This window comes from Phaseolus vulgaris, chromosome 6 (genome assembly GCF_000499845.2).
Source record: "Phaseolus vulgaris cultivar G19833 chromosome 6, P. vulgaris v2.0, whole genome shotgun sequence".
NCBI classification, from domain to species: domain Eukaryota; kingdom Viridiplantae; phylum Streptophyta; class Magnoliopsida; order Fabales; family Fabaceae; genus Phaseolus; species Phaseolus vulgaris.
The window spans coordinates 27,127,749-27,145,261 of record NC_023754.2 but is presented as its reverse complement, the minus strand read 5'-3'; the positions used below and the strand labels follow the sequence as shown (position 1 = coordinate 27,145,261).

Genomic DNA, 17,513 nt, shown 5'->3' with positions numbered 1-17,513 from the left:
ATAAGTTCTCTAAATCAAAAACAAGATTGCTTGTATTCAAACCATTCAACAAAAAATTTCAAAATCCATTTCAAGTGCATGTAACATCAATATAGAGCTCTTAAGTTGTTAAATTCCAATTGTAACCTAATTTCGTTAACTCTCCTTCTCTTAAATTTCGTTCTACACTAAGTTCAAAGAGGAAGATAAAGCAAAATAACAAAATTTCCTATATTACTTCAGTACACTACAACAAAAATCATTAATTAAAATTAATTTTAAAAAAATTAATTAGTCATTTTATTAACTAAAGATATTATGTTATGGACTAACAAAATTTATTAATATTTAAAGTAGTTTCTATTATCAATAAAATTTAAAAACTAGTTTCTAAATTTGTGTTTAATTAGTTATTAGTTTTGGCTACCAACTTTACAATGTAAAGTAATTGAGAGTTAAAATCCTGGTAGCTAATTAGATACAAATTTATAAACTAATTTATAAATTTTATTAATAATAGAAACTACTTTAAATATCAATAATTTTGTAGTCTTTGAATTAATGTTTAATTTAGTGAATACAGTAACTAATTTTTTTTCTATAAAAATAGTTTCTACTTAATGATTTTCTATAGTAAAAAAATTTTAAAATTAGTTCAAATAAAAAATCTCATCTACTTTCAATAAACCTAAAGCCTAGTCTATGGTTGCAGCTCTTAAATAGAAATTGTAAAAAAATTAATGGTAATAATAATAAATTTATAAAATAAAAAAAATTAAAATTAAAATTAAAATTAATAATAAAATAAAATAATTGTAATAATAAAAATATTTTTATGAAATAATAATAATAATAACATACTTATAATTTAAAATTTAATTAAAATTAATTTATAGTATTAAGAATACTCTAGTCAAGAAATTAATGTTATTTTTTTTTTGTTTTTCCGTTAATTTTTTGTAAATTATAACTTGACCTATCTTGTTTTATTATACCGTTGTATATTTAATATAATTAAATTTTTAAATTTATAATTGATTTTAATATATTATTTGAAATGTTAAGCAATTTAAAATTTTGTTTAAATATTTTGTAGTTAACTTTTTTTCGTTTTCAATTTCATTTTATAATTATTTTTTTACTATTTTACAAGTATAGAAAATGTCAGATCATTGATTTGTTTTTCAACTGGGTCAATGGATTACAAAAATAATACTTTAATCAAATACTTGGGTATAATAACTTTTTATCATTCATTTTGAATAAAATGAGAGTTAAGGATAAAATGAGAGTGGTACCTACTTATTATTAAAATATTATATTTGTGTCACACGAGGTGAATAGTTCCGTGTAAGAGGAAAATACTAATTATTAACAATTAAAATAACAATAATAGTGTCTGTGTGATCTAGAACCGGAGGATCAGAAACTGGGTTAAGAACCATGGAAATGCCCTGAGAGAAAAGGGGAAGAGCATTAAAAATGGCAAACTTTAGTTCTAGTTACAGTACTTATAGTTTTATTTGCCACGGTGTTCTACTTCCCCTTCTTCTGTTATCAAAGTTCTTCTTTCAACTTGCATGGTGTGGGTCCACAGTTAAGTTCCTTCCTGGATTCGAGGGACCCCTTCCTTTTGTTCTTGAAACAGGGTAAGTTACACTTTTGTTCATGGATTGGTTGAATGAATGCCATATACTTGTTATGTGACAGTATATTTGTTGAATAGATATGTGGGAGTGGGCGAATCAGAGGATGTGCAGGCATTTTACTACTTCATTGAGTCTGAGAAAAGTCCAAAAGAGGATCCTCTCTTGCTTTGGCTCACTGGTGGCCCCGGTTGCTCAGCCCTCTCTGGCCTTGTCTTAGAAATAGGTAACACTGCCATAATTGCCTTTACTTCTTCTCAATACTTATGTATGTAATAGCCAAGTAGATGATTATTTATCACGTTTGAATGTTGCAGGTCCACTTGGTTTTAAGTATGAGGAATATGATGGAACCCTTCCAAATTTATTCTATAGGACACACTCATGGACCAAGGTTCCCATTAATGCTTGTTCCTTTTTGTTGGATTTTAGCTTTTATTTCATCACATCTTTTTGTTATTATGATGTTATGCTTATTTATTGGTATTTAATATTTATCTTAATTATTTTTTGGTAGGTTAGTAACATTATATTTGTAGACTTGCCTGTTTTCACTGGATTCACCTATGCCACAACAGAGTCTGCTCAACGAAGTGACTGGATGCTTGTTCACCAGGTCCATCAATTCCTGAGGAAGGTGTTCATCCTTTTTCTTTTGTTTTTTTTTTGGCTTTGTTTGTAGACAAATCTGTTAGTTAACTGAATTGTTACAGTGATTATTAAATGTTTGTAGTGGCTGATTGATCATCCAATTTTTTTGTCAAACGAAGTTTACATTGGTGGCGATTCATACTCTGGCATTCCTATTCCTGTGATTGTTCAAGAAATTACACAAGGTAAAAAAGATCTCTGTGATTCAATCTGCACTACAAAATGGAACCACAAATCATAGGTAGAAACTGATGGCCGCTTACCTGTTTAGTGATTGCCACATTCTCTTGTTTTCAGGAAATGAAAAAGGGGTTCAGCCATGGATAAATCTCCAGGTTAGCATCTTAAAGTATCTCTTTGATGTTAGGTTTACATTTTTCTACAACTATTACTACAATGTGGGGAGAGAGTCAGAGTAATACGAAAAATGGAAGTTTAGGAGTGATTTTCTTATATACATTCATTTGTTTTCTACAATGATTGCATTAAGAAGCCATGAAAATTTGGATGTAAGATCTGCAAACTACTAAAACTGCTCACTGCTTCACCATATATTCCAAGTAGTTAGTTAATATCAAACGCAAAGTTCTCCAATTTAAATTTGGAGCATATATCAATTGTCAAAGATGTGCATTGATACCAAAATAAGATGTTGGTCACTGTTTTTTCTTTTAGAAAACGAAGAGGGGCATAACTCCTTACAAATGACTTCAGAAAAGTAAAATTGTGTGCAGGCTTTGATTATATGATCATCTTTTATCAAAATAATATTTTTTGGATCCTTCAAATATTTGATAATTTTATTATAGTAATATAGATATTTAAGGCAACAAAAAGCGACATAAAATATTAATACATGTGTCATTAACAGCTGTCAAATTGAGATTCTGAATTTGTCAGCACTCTATTCTTTGGCAAAACCAAAGAAACTGCTCCCTTGATTTAATGGATAATTTTGTCAGCTTCCAGCTTGATTATCAAAGTGTAGATTATGATAGTACCTTGTTGAGATTTTAAAGGGTTTTGTCGGACTGCCCTTCAACTTTGGGTCTTACAGATTATAGGTTAACTTAAATTGATTATTTGGATTGTGAGTAAATTTAGTCAAAAAAATTCTAGAATTTTTTTATTTATTTTAATTTTAAATAAATGATATAAATATATTAATTTTTTAACACAAAAAAATACACATGTAGTTTTGTAATTATTCTTATAATAAACTATAATTTTATATAGTTTATTCTTAAATTTTGACAGAATAAAATATTATACCAAAAATAAACTTTAAAATTTACAATATACTATAAATTTATAAATATCAAAACATTTCGGGTCATGTCGGATATCACAAAATTGTAATCTACTGTATCTATTTTATCCAATTTTATTTATCCAACAATTTGTTTTGAATTGCTTCGGGTAAGTCAGAAAACAAACAATCTTATAATATTAAAATATTTTTCAAACAATTAAAGGGAGTTAATATAATATATAAGAGGTGTGAGGGTAACCTTGTTAAAATAGTTAAAAATATTTTGTGTATCCCTCTAGAAGGAAATAATACGGGGCCAAATCTGGAAAAAAAAAAGAGAGAGAATAGACAAATGTAATCTACTCATCATGAAATGCTATTTTCTCCAGGGATACCTACTAGGGAATGCAGCTACTACTGCAAGAGACAGTAACTATCGAATTCCCTTTTCTCATGGAATGGGACTTATTTCTGACGAACTATACAATGTAATTATTCTAACTCATCAACTGCTATTCCTAAAATTTGTGTTCAAGAAAATTAAATGCTAACTAAACTCTCTTGTTACAATGAAAAGTCACTACAAAAAAATTGTAAAGGAGAGTACATAGATGTAGACACCAAAAATGTATTATGTACTAGAGATATGGAGCTATTCAATGAGGTACGCATCTTTGATCTTTGCTTGCCAGATTTTCGTTGGTAGCATTTCTAATCAACAGAGACAATCGCAAAGTCCATCACTGTTTCATTGTCACAGGCTACATCAGGAATTAATAGTGCCTATATTTTGGACCCATCATGTGAGTTTGTTGATACTGAAACATCTTGGAGGAGATCACTAATTAGGAAATATCCCAGAAGGAATTTCCTAAATTCTCGTCTCAAATTGCCATCCTTGAGCTGTCGGGTAATCTTCATGCCTTATTCAATCAGCAATGTTTACTTAATGCCTGTTTTCTATATATTTATGCAATGATACTTTTGCTATATCATGCATTGATTGTTTAATATACCATTTGTAAACTAACTATCCAGACATTTCCTAGTTGCATTTGAAGCTAAATTCTCCAATTTGTGTTAACTTGATGTTCATCTCCTTTCTACTGTTAGAGCTATGTATACTTCCTCTGCAGTATTTGGGCCAATGATGATAATGTTCGCACTGCATTGCATATCCGTCAGGTGTAGTTGATATAAATGACAGTAACTTTTCCACATATAATTGGATATACAACTTCATATAACATAAATCTTGGTTGCATGTGCTGCAGGGAAGTATAGGACAATGGCATCGGTGTTCGTTTGATATACCTCACAAGAGGGATATCCCAAGCAGTTTTGAGTATCATGTAAATCTCAGTAGAATGGGCTATCGATCGCTGGTATACAGGTCAATATTCTTTCTCTATGTTAATATGTTGAATAAGGTAACACGGTTGAACTAATTTGAATTTTACATACCAAATAAATTTTCTATAGTGGCGATCATGATCTTTTGGTTCCTTTCTTGGCAACTCAAGCATGGATAAGATCTTTAAACTACTCCATCGTGGATGATTGGAGGCAATGGCATACAAATGGCCAAGTTGCAGGGTATTCCACTAACTGTAGTTATGTAGTTACCAGGCTTAATTTATCTAAAGCTGATTAAATTTGTGTTTTCCTGCAAATAGATACACAAGGACTTACTCCAATCGAATGACATTTGCAACTGTGAAGGCAAGTCTTTTTTGTTCTCCTTGCTGCTCTTGTGGGTCAAATATAGATTCCATTTGATAAGTATATTCTAAATGGGTGAACAAGGGTTAAGTTTGTTGTATTTTGTCTACACAAAATAAATTTGAATGGTTGAGTCCGCGTATCATTGGTAGAGGCATAATAATAAATTTATGTTTGATCATTAGAATTCATGAACTGTGTGTTCTAGAGTGAACGGTGGAAATACTTCTTTAAAAACTGTAACAAACAATGATGCAATGGGAATGAGGTATGTAGCATATTTGCTAGTTTTTTATTCCATTGTTTTGCACTGGTATATTTTCAGGGTGGAGGCCACACAGCTCCAGAGTACAAGCCTGAAGAATGCTTGGACATGTACAGTAGATGGCTATCTAAGAGGGCTTTGTAGGAACAGCCAAATAAGGTAATTTGCTCTGTTAGCTAGGACTAAACTTGGGATCCTATTCGTATCAAAGTCTGAGGGTAGATTTTGTTCACCAATAAAGTTTATGTTCATTCTTGGAACATATACCTTATCATTAATACTATATTGAAGACAATACAAGAGTTTTTGTTTGGATCAAAATAAATGGATGATGAAGTCTGTAGGATCGTGTGACTTGTACTGTTTAGAAGAATTACTTTTTGAACCAATCGGATTAAATATTGCTGAAAGAAAAACCAATTATATACACTCGTTAGCTCTCAATATTGAATATCAACTGGGGTAGACATTCATATTGAATATCTGGCACGTTTTGGATCCTACGTCAAAAAACTAAGGAAATTCTAGTTTGGTTTTCCTGTCTAGAAAATAAAACAGAAAACTAGTGCAATTATTTTAAAATTAAAATTAACTTATTAATTAATAACAAAATAATATCCAAAAAATAATTTATAATTAAACAAATTTATGAGTTATTTATAAAACATATGGAATAATATATACATAGAAATTTATAGTATACTAAAGTAACTTCATAATTTTATTAAAATTAAATTGAATAAAAAATAATTATTTTAGGGTATTTTTTAAACATAAGAAAAATAGGACAATAAATTTAATGTTTTAAATATGTATATGTTATTCTTAATTTTAATTATTTAATTTAATTATAAGTTTATTTATGTGCATATATAATAATAATACACTTTTTTTGTTTTTTAGGAAAACTTTACTATTTATTATTTTGTGAGAGTGCAGTTTTGAAATTGTAGACAGTTGAGTTTTAACACTGCTTACGTTAGACCTGAGGTAGGGGAGAAATAAAATTTGTGTTTTTATTTATTTATTGTGGGTCTAATCCATGTGACTAACGTGGTTCAAATAATTAATTTAAGGGAATATTTAAACTTTTAACTTTTATTATTAAATAACTAAGTGATGTACTCACGCCTAACAGTAAGGGAATCTCTCTGTCTTTCCGTCAATAAGCAACAAAAAATTCTCCACAAAGCAATTCTCGTTTTACATCATCAATGATAATTATCTTTTTTAAAGAACATTATCAAATTTACTAACTTTAGTATATTAAATTTCATATAATTTCAATAAACAAATTTCACTTCAACAAAACATTCCAAATATATCAATAATATAAAATTAATTTTATATCTAAAGACATAACAAATTAGCATTATATTATAGAAGTAACATCTAAAAGAATAAGATTACTAAATAAAAAATGATCATATATTTAAATTTTGTTTGTTTTACTTTCATAAAAATATGTATATATAATATTATTCATAAAAAGAAAAACATGTTTTTTTTAAGATTTATAAAAAGATAATATAAATATTATAGGAATGTTTGTTTATTTTACATTAATTATCAGTAATGTAGCTACTTGTGAACGTTAGAGCAAATCTAATAATATTAATTAAAACTAATATAACTACACATATGAATAGATTCTCTCTCAAGTAACTACGACATCTGAATTTTAAACCTCATTCAAATCATCAACTTGTAATTAGTTGAATTAGGTTAAATTAAATCAACCCATTGCTATAATATTCTTCAATAATAATAATAATAGTAATAAAATATGGGTTTAGGTATAGAAGAAGCCACACACCAAACATGACATAAAATAAAAATGAGAATTAAAATAAAAAATGTAAAGCTGATTTTGGCGGGTCTGAATTTCGCTATAAACAAGAACTCCTATTGGAATATTCCTTAGCCACAGCGCAAAACACACCGAAAGGAGTCTCTGTTTTTGGGTTGCAATCTCTGGATCCGTCGTTACTGACGGCATGGCCGCTTCCAATGGCTTCGTCGACGGCGCCGCCACTTCCACTCCTTCGGAATCGGCGTTGATCTTTCTCGGAACTGGTTGTTCTAGCATGGTTCCCAATCTCATGTGCCTCCTTCAACCCTCCAACCCTTCCTGCTCCGTCTGCTTCCAGTCATTGTCTATCCCTCCCGAACGAAATTCCAATTACTGGTCCTTCACTTTCTCCTTCCCCTTCCCTTCTTCCATTTCAAGAAAAAGGCTTCAAAATCTCAATTTGCAGGTGAAACACGTCTCTCCTGATTGACTACTGCGGCGACGCCAACTATCGCAAGTATATATTGATCGATGTTGGCAAGACCTTCAGGGAGACGAGGAGAGAGACAGAAAGACATACGAAAATAAGTGAGATATAGAGCAATGAGCTTCACCATTTTTAAAAAATTTCTCCACCTTATTTCGCCTCTTTCAAACACACCACCTTCTTTCAATCTATCTCTCCTGTATTTCTCACCTACCTGACACACCCCAAAAGAAGCACTCTTCTCATCATAACTGAAGCAAAGCTTAATGGAGTGGCTTGCTTCCACTTTTTCGTCCTCAGGGTAAAATTGGCTCCTAAATACCGTTGTTGTTTTGATAAATGATGTGATTTCTATCTTATCTCTAATTTACCGGACTACGGGTGATATTCTGAAAGTTTATCAATTGAATGAGAAAATTTGTGGTACTCAGCCTTTTTAAATTCCTGAGATTGTAAAAGTCTGTTTGCTTATGAAGGTAGAAAGTCTTTTAAGTGTTCATCGACTAGAAAAAGATTTATATTTTCAGTTGATAAACTCTCTCAAGCTCTTCTAGCTTGTACCCAAATAGGCCCTAAACTATTTTAGTACATGCTTGGATTTTGGCTATACGCACAATGTCCTTTCTTGATAAATGTCAAGGATATTTTGAACAGTATTCTCTGTTGGTGTTTCTCTAAAAGAACCGACTTAAAAGATGCCCAACCTAGGGATGCAAACATGAAATACTAGTCTGAAGATCGGGAGCCCCGTGGTTCCTTTAGTTTCCTCTATTTTGTAATTTCCTTAGATATTTGGTACAATGAAAATGGAGATCTTAAATAATACCTAGAAATAAAATTAATGTTACTTTTACTTCAGATTCACGATATTATTAGGAGATTCAGTCTGTCAGATAAGTGCAGAGAGTCATAAGAAGGCTCATCTCCATCCTATTTAAAAATCAGGGTCATATTTTGCTGAGTATTACTATAAAAGTGTAGTTATTATTATCATAAAATTAGTATTTATTATTTATCACCTCAGATAGAGATACTTTAGAAGAGTTTGGTTATCTCAGTGCACCTGAAATTTAAGGGATATTACATTTCAGATATATGCTGGTAAAGGTATCTAGTTTATGCCATGAAGAGAGGGGACAGGTCCATGGTGAAACCATCAAAATATTTCGTAGAAATCAGTAATGTTGTCATTCTGTGAATCTGTGTAGTCAATATAACTGGTAAGGTGAGCAGACAAAGCAATGAATCGTACCACTAATGATTAACAAAATCAGAGTTGAAGTTTTTTAGTTTACTTATTGTAAGAAATTAGCAACTTAAGCAGGGCCTCTTAAGATTTATAGTTGCCAATTGCCATTGATTAATTGTGAAATCTGAATATATGGAACCATTCTGCAAAGAAAAAATTATTCACAGCAGCAATCCTGAGGTTCAGTGAAAATTTTACATCCTGCCAGGAAACAGAGTCGTTTTGGAAAAAAATAAACATATAAATGATTCATAAGCCATGACGCTTGCTAATATTTGATATGAAACTTCAGAACATTTATTGATAGAATTATGTGCTTACCATAGTTTTACAAACTTTTACCTATATTATTTCCTTGCAATTTGCATTTACCTACCTGAATCTCACTTTATCTGAAAAACAAATTTAATCGTTCTTGATTTGCAGATTATTTTAACTCATGAACATGCTGATGCAGTCCTTGGATTGGATGATATACGTGCTGTGCAGCCTTTTAGTCCAACAAATGATATTGATCCCACACCCATATATCTAAGTCAACATTCAATGGATAGGTAACTCTATTAGCGACTTATTGTTTTTTAATTAAATATTGGTAATATTAACCTACTACATGATTTAGCTAATATAACATGAAACTTCCATCTAATTTCAAAACACCTTCATACACATCTGTTAAGAATAAGGCACCACCATACAATATAACCCTAACCATCAAATAGTAACCGAACCATCATTCCTGACTCAATTGCAAAATTATAGTCAAATACCCTAAATATCAAGACTTCGACAATTTAACCTTCAGTGGGTAAATGGGCCTGGGAAACACCCTGTGCGGGACCATTGCTACCATTGATTTTAGTTATTCTTTCTATCACTTGCTTAAACTGGAAGTTCTGACATATCACTTGCACACTAGATAAACTTAGTTACTTAAGAAAATATAGATTAACAAATCACATTTTATTACATGTCTTTAAAAAAAAAATCATCACATGTATTTCATGGTTAATTAACACAGGAAGGTTAGTGACATTTTTTTGTAACACACTTCATGATTGATAGAAATTTATTGAAAATCATTGATTTTGGTGGGTCTCACTTGTAAATTAGGAGAGTCATTATTAGAAGTGTGACCCATCAAAGTTAGCGGTTTCCAATAATTTCAGCCAATCAGAGAGAATGTTACCACGAATGTTGCTAGCTTTCCTCTTCTTAACACAAAATATATCTCATTAACACAAAAGGCAGCTAGTTGCACCACTAGTTGTGATAGTCAGTTAGTTAAGTTAAAACTTAACATTCAGTATGGACTTTGATTTTCAACATAGATTATGTGATTCAATTCAAGTTCCTACCACAGATAATTATATAGCCTTTCTAAAATTATTATCATGCAAGCCTTTGAGATGAAATCAGTGCTTTGTCTGCACTTCTCAACTATTGTATTTGAACGCTCGTATATCTGGAAAATGATATTTTCTTGAATCTTTATCGGATGCCCCTTTCATTTGTTTTCATGGTTGTCTTATGCTCTCCAGTAGTTGAATCTATGTTTTAAATCTTTGCAACAGCATAGCAGAGAAGTTTCCTTATTTGGTTCGGAAAAAGCTTAAGGAGGGAGAAGAAGTACGAAGAGTGGCTCAAATTGACTGGAACATTATTAATGATGACTGCAACCAACCTTTTTCTGCATCAGGATTAAAATTCACTCCTTTACCAGTTAATTTCCAGGATCTTCGTTGTTAATGGCGATGATGCAGCACCTTTGTTATAAGGATTTAACTGTTTCTTTATAATATAGGTTATGCATGGAGAGGATTACATATGTTTGGGCTTTCTTTTTGGTGAGAAAAGTAGGGTGGCTTATATATCTGATGTTTCCCGGTTTCCTGCTAGTACAGAGTACGGTATGTTTTACATTAGTTTCTTCTTGCTTAAAGAGCAATAATAAATTCATGTAAAGAAATTCATTGAGTAGGAATGTGCTTAAAGAGCAATATATTTATAATTTAAAATTTAATTAAAATTAATTTATAGTATTAAGAATACTATTGTAAAGAAATTCATGTTATTTTTTTTTTGTTTTTCCGTTAATTTTTTGAAAATTATAACTTGACCTATCTTGTTTTATTATACCCTTGTATATTTAATATTAATTAAATGTTTAAATTTATAATTGATTTTAATATATTAATTGAAATTTTAAGCAATTTAAAATTTTGTTTAAATATTTTGTAGTTAACTTTTTTTCGTTTACAATTTCATTTTATAAAAATATATTTTTTAGTTTTTTACATTTATAGAAAATGTCAGATCATTGATTTTTTTTTTGTTAACTTAATCAATGGATTAAAAAATAATACTTTAATCAAATACTTAGGTATAATAATTTTTTATCATTTATTTTAAATATAAGGATAATATGAGAATCGGACCTACTTATCATTAAAATATTATACTTTATTTGTCAGACGAGGTGAACAGTTCCTTGTGTAAGAGGAAAATACTAATTATTAACAATTAAAATAAAAATAATAGTGTCGGTGTGATCTAGAACTGGAGGCTCAGAAACTCTGTTAAGAGCCATGGAAATGCCCAGAGAGAAAAGGGGAAGAGCATTAAAAATGACAAACTTTAGTTCTAGTTACAGTACTTATAGTTTTATTTGCCACGGGGTTCTACTTCCCCTTCTGTTATTGTTACAGTTCTTCTTTCAACTTGCACGGTGTGGCTCCACAGTTAAGTTCCTTCCTGGATTCGAGGGACCCCTTCCTTTTGTTCTTGAAACAGGGTAAGTTACACTTGTGTTCATGGAATTAAAATCTGTTGGTTGAATGAAAACCATAGACATGTTATGTGACATTATATTTGTTTAATAGATATGTGGGAGTGGGCGAATCAGAGGATGTGCAGGCATTCTACTACTTCATTGAGTCTGAGAATAATCCAAAAGAGGATCCTCTCTTGCTTTGGCTCACTGGTGGCCCTGGTTGCTCAGCCCTCTCTGGCCTTGTCTTTGAAATAGGTAACAGTGCCATAATTGTTTTTCAATTTCTACTTTACTTCTTCTCAATACTTATGTATGTAATAGCCAATTAGATGATTATTTACTACATTTGAATGTTGCAGGTCCACTAGGTTTTAAGCATGAGGAATATAATGGAACCCTTCCAAATTTATTCTATAGGTCATACTCATGGACTAAGGTTCCCATTATTATGCTTGTTCCTTCAAACTGATATTTTAGCTTTTATTTCATCACATCTTTTTGTTATAATGTTATGCTTATTTATTGGTATTTAATATTTATCATAATTATTTTTGGTAGGTTAGTAACATTATATTTGTAGACTTGCCTGTTTTCACTGGATTCACCTATGCCACAACAGAGTCTGCTGCTCAACGAAGTGATTGGATGCTTGTTCACCAGGTCCATCAATTCCTGAGGAAGGTGTTCATCCTTTTTCTTTTGTTTCTTTATTTCACAATCATCACCTTTTTCTTTGTTTTTTTTTTTTTGGTTTTGTTTGTAGATAAATCTGTTAGTTAACTGAATTGTTACAGTGATTATTAAATGTTTGTAGTGGCTGATTGATCATCCAACTTTTTTGTCAAACGAAGTTTACATTGGTGGCGATTCATACTCTGGCATTCCTATTCCAGTGATTGTTCAAGAAATTTCACAAGGTAAAAAAGCTCTTTGTGATTCAATCTGCACTACAAAATGGAACCACGAGCCATAGGTAGAAATTGATGGCCGCTTACCTGTTTAGTGATTGCCACATTCTCTTGTTTTCAGGAAATGAAAAAGGGGTACAGCCATGGATAAATCTCCAGGTTAGCATCTTAAAGTATCTCTTTGATGTTAGGTTTACATTTTTCTACAACTATTACTACAATGTTTGTGTGCGGAGAGTCAGAGTAATACGAAAAATGGAAGTTTAGGAGTGATTTTCTTATATACATTCATTTGTTTTCTACAATGACTGCATTAAGAAGCCATGAAAATTTCGATGTAAGATCTGCAAACTACTAAAACTGCTCACTGCTTGACCACCATATATTCCATGTAGTTAGTTAATATTAAACGCAAAGTTCTCCAATTTAAATTTGGACCATATACAATTGTCAAAGATGTGCATTGATACAAAAATAAGATGTTGGTCACTGTTTTTCTTCTAGAAAACGAAGAGGGGCATAACTCCTTACAAATGACTTCAGAAAAGTCAAATTGTATGCAATCTTTGATTATATGATCATCTTTTAGAAAAATAATATTTTTTGGATCCTTCAAATATTTGATAATTTTATTATAGTAATATATTTATTTAATGCAACAAAAAACGACATAAAATATTAATACATGTGTCATTAACAGCTGTCAAATTGAGATTCTCAATTTGTTAGCAGCATTCTATTCTTTGTCAAAACCAAAGAAACTGCTCCATTGATTTAGCAGCACTCTATTTTATATAGTTTATTCTTAAATTTTAACAGAATAAAATATTATACCAAAAATAAAATTTAAAATTTACAATATACTATAAATTTATAAATATCAAAACATTTTGGGTCATGTCGGATATCACAAAACTGTAATCTACTGTATCTATTTTATCCAATTTTATTTATCCAATAACTTGTTTTGAATTGCTTCGGGTAAGTCAGAATAAACAATCTTATAATAGTAAAATATTTTTCAAACAATTAAAGGGAATTAATATAATATATAAGAGATGTGAGGGTAACCTTGTTAAAATAGTTAAAAATATTTTGTGTATCGCTCTAGAAGGAAAGAATAAGGGGCGAAATCTGGAAAAAAAATAAGAGGATAGACAAATGTAATCTACTCATCATGAAATGCTATTTTTTCAGGGATACCTGCTAGGGAATGCACTTACTACTCGAAGAGAGAATAACTCTCGAATTCCCTTTTCTCATGGAATGGGACTTATTTCTGACGAACTATACAATGTAATTATTCTAACTCATCAACTGTTATTCCTAAAATTTGTGTTCAAGAAAATTAAATGCTAACTACACTCTCTTGTTACAATGAAAAGTCACTACAAAATAATTGTAAAGGAGAGTACATAGATGTAGACACCAAAAATGTATTATGTACTAGAGATATGGAGCTATTCAATGAGGTACGCATCTTTGATCTTTCCTTGCCAGATTTTCGTTGGTAGCATTTCTAATCAATAGAGACAATCGCAAAGTCCATCATTGTTTCATTGCCACAGACTACATCAGGAATTAGTTCTTCCTATATTTTGGGCCCATCATGTGAGGTTCTTGATACTGAAACATCTTGGAGGAGATCACTAATTAGGAAATATCCCAGCAGGAATTTCCTAAATTCTCGTCTCAAATTGCCATCCTTGAGCTGTTGGGTAATCTTCATGCCTTATTCAATCAGCAATGTTTACTTAATGCCTGTTTTCTATATATTTATGCAATGATACTTTTGCTATATCATGCATTGGTTGTTTAATGTAAACTAACTATCCAGACATTTCCTAGTTTCATTTGAAGCCAATTTCTCTAATTTGTGTTAACTTGATGTTCATCTCCTTTCTACTGTTAGAGCTATGTATACTTTCTCTGCAGTTTTTGGGCCAATGATGATAATGTTCGCACTGCATTGCATATCCGTCAGGTGTAGTTGATATAAATGACAGTAACTTTTCCACATATAATTGGATATACAACTTCATATAACATAAATCTTGGTTGCATGTGCTGCAGGGAAGTATAGGACAATGGCGTCGGTGTTCGATGCATATACCTCAGAAGCATGATATCCCAAGCAGTTTTGAGTATCATGTAAATCTCAGTAAAATGGGATATCGATCGCTAATATACAGGTCAATATTCTTTCTCTATGTTAATATGTTGAATAAGGTAACACGGTTGAACTAATTTGAATTTCACATACCAAATAAATTTTCTATATAACAGTGGCGATCATGATCTTTTGATTCCTTTCTTGGCAACTCAAGCATGGATAAGATCTTTAAACTACTCCATCGTGGATGATTGGAGGCAATGGCATACAGATGGCCAAGTTGCAGGGTATTCCACTAACCGTAGTTATGTAGATACCAGGCTTAATTTATCTAAAGCTGATTAAATTTGTGTTTTCCTGCAAATAGATACACAAGGACTTATTCCAATCGAATGACATTTGCAACTGTGAAGGCAAGTCTTTTTTGTTCTCCTTGCTGCTCTTGTGGGTCAAATATAGATTCCATTTGATAAGTATATTCTAAATGGGTGAACAAGGGTTAAGTTTGTTGTATCTTGTTTACACAAAATAAATTTGAATGGTTGAGTCCACGTATCATTGGTAGAGGCACAATAATAAATTTATGTTTGATCATTAGAATTCATGAACTCTGTGTTCTAAGTGAACGGTGGAAATACTTCTTTAAAAACTGTAACAAACAATGATGCAATGAGAATGAGGTATGTAGCATATTTGCTAGTTTTTTATTCCATTGTTTTGTACTGGTATATTTTCAGGGTGCAGGCCACACAGCTCCAGAGTACAAGCCTAAAGAATGCTTGGACATGTACAGTAGATGGCTATCTAAGAGGGCTTTGTAGGAACAACGAAATAAGGTCATTTGCTCTGTTAGTTAGGACTAAACTTGGGATCTTGTTCGTAGCAAAGTCCGAGGGTAGATTTTGTTCACCAATAAAGTTTAAGTTCATTCTTGGAACATATACCTTATCATTAATACTATATTGAAGACAATACAAGAGTTTTGTTTGGATCAAAATAAATGGATGATGAAGCTTGTATGACCGTGTGACTTGTACTGTTTAGAAGAATTACTTTTTGAACCAATCGGATTAAATATTGCTGAAAGAAAAATCAATTATATCAACTGGGGTAGACATTCATATTTGTTGTCAGCTTTTAAGATTCTCTTCGATGGAGATATGAGTAAGACAGCCTCAGATAGATGGAGATATGAGTAAGACAGCCTCAACCTATGCTACAGAACTCAATAATTACACACACCACATTCTTCTAATAATTTTTGAAAATGTTTTATTAACTCCCTCTGCACCTTACACACTTTTGACGCTGCCCACGTAGACAAACATACAGAACACATGGTACTGCACAAGACAACGACGGTTTTTAGTGAAAACCGATGTAAGTGTTAGTTTATGCGAGGGTAGAATGGTGATTTCAGAGTTTTTCTTTGTTGTGAAAGCGGAAGAATTTGGGGCGAAATCCTCCAAAGAAGGGCATAGTCGTCGGTGGTATCAGATAATAAATATTGGTATCGTCGTCGTTGACATTACGGTAGAACCTCTAATTGAAGGTAAGAGCATACATATGTTGTCGTATGGCCTTCGACATTGAGGTAAACACAAACCGAAATCGAACGTTGATGAATTGTTGATATGTTGTTGTGTGCATTATTGGTTGTTTGTTGTCCATGGTAGGATCGTGGGTGGGAGTGGGTTTGGCTTTGTGGCACATGTTCATGCTGTGAATAGGTAACCAGTTTTTTGAACCTAGGTAACTACTTTTCTAGTTCAGTGCATGACCTTGCCATGGGTAGGGTCGTGACCCTTTGGTGTGTTGTGGTGTGCCTTGTGTGGTTGTTTGTTGGTGCATGCTACCATTGTGGGTGAGATTGGGTTTGGTTTTGTGGCACATGTTCATCCTGTGTATAGGTAACTAGTTTTTTGAACCTGGGTAACCATTTTTTTGAACCTGGGTAACCACTTTTCTCGTTCAGCGAACTCGAAAAAGAGACAAGGCAGCGACAATTAATTTCACCCACATTTGAAATGTTACGACGATTATCACTACCAACTGCTGTAAAACACTCCACCGAAAACTTTTGCCATGTCGACACAGAAATTATTTGTCATGTCACCACCACGACGCCACGTCCATGTCACTTATGCAACGTCAGTGTGTAGGGTGCATGGGTGTTAATATATCGGGATCCAATAATTTATGAACGATTCGCTCTGACACGTCAGAACTTGCTTTCTAAGGAGCTGAATCCTAGTCTCTGCTTTTGGATCCTACGTAAAAAAAACTAAGCAAATTCAGTTTGGTTTTCCTATCTAGAAAATAAAACAAAAAACTAGTACAATTATTTTTTAAAATTAAAATTAAATAAATAATTAATAACAAAATAATATCCAAAAAAATAATTTATAATTAAACAAATTTATTGAGTTATTTATAAAACATATGGAGTAAAATATACATACAAATTTATAATATACTAAAGTAACTTAATAATTTTATTAAAATTAAATTGAATCAAATTAATGGTTTTAGGTTGTTTTTTAAACTTAAGAAAAGTATATATCTCACATAAACTAATTATTGTAACAAAATAGGACAATAAATTTAATGTCTTAAATATGTATATGTTATTCTTAATTTTAGTTATTTAATTTAATTATAAGTTTATTTATGTGC

General features: G+C 31.4%; 1 protein-coding gene across 1 annotated transcript; it reads left to right on the top strand.

The window, feature by feature from the left end:
• Positions 1–1,359: 1,359 nt before the first annotated feature.
• On the top strand, positions 1,360–15,859 carry LOC137833569 (uncharacterized). The gene is made up of 34 exons (XM_068641910.1): positions 1,360–1,628; positions 1,706–1,851; positions 1,943–2,019; positions 2,143–2,262; positions 2,359–2,461; positions 2,574–2,611; positions 3,918–4,016; positions 4,106–4,192; positions 4,289–4,438; positions 4,642–4,713; positions 4,803–4,921; positions 5,011–5,124; positions 5,205–5,250; positions 5,576–5,655; positions 7,440–7,773; positions 8,886–8,901; positions 9,003–9,019; positions 9,470–9,597; positions 10,618–10,765; positions 10,848–10,948; positions 11,601–11,837; positions 11,926–12,071; positions 12,176–12,252; positions 12,375–12,497; positions 12,631–12,733; positions 12,846–12,883; positions 13,922–14,020; positions 14,110–14,196; positions 14,293–14,442; positions 14,637–14,708; positions 14,798–14,916; positions 15,011–15,124; positions 15,205–15,250; positions 15,575–15,859. The coding sequence occupies exons 1-34, from the start codon at positions 1,462–1,464 to the stop codon at positions 15,656–15,658; spliced, it is 3,657 nt and encodes a 1,218-aa protein (XP_068498011.1). The 5' UTR covers positions 1,360–1,461; the 3' UTR covers positions 15,659–15,859.
• Positions 15,860–17,513: the final 1,654 nt, after the last annotated feature.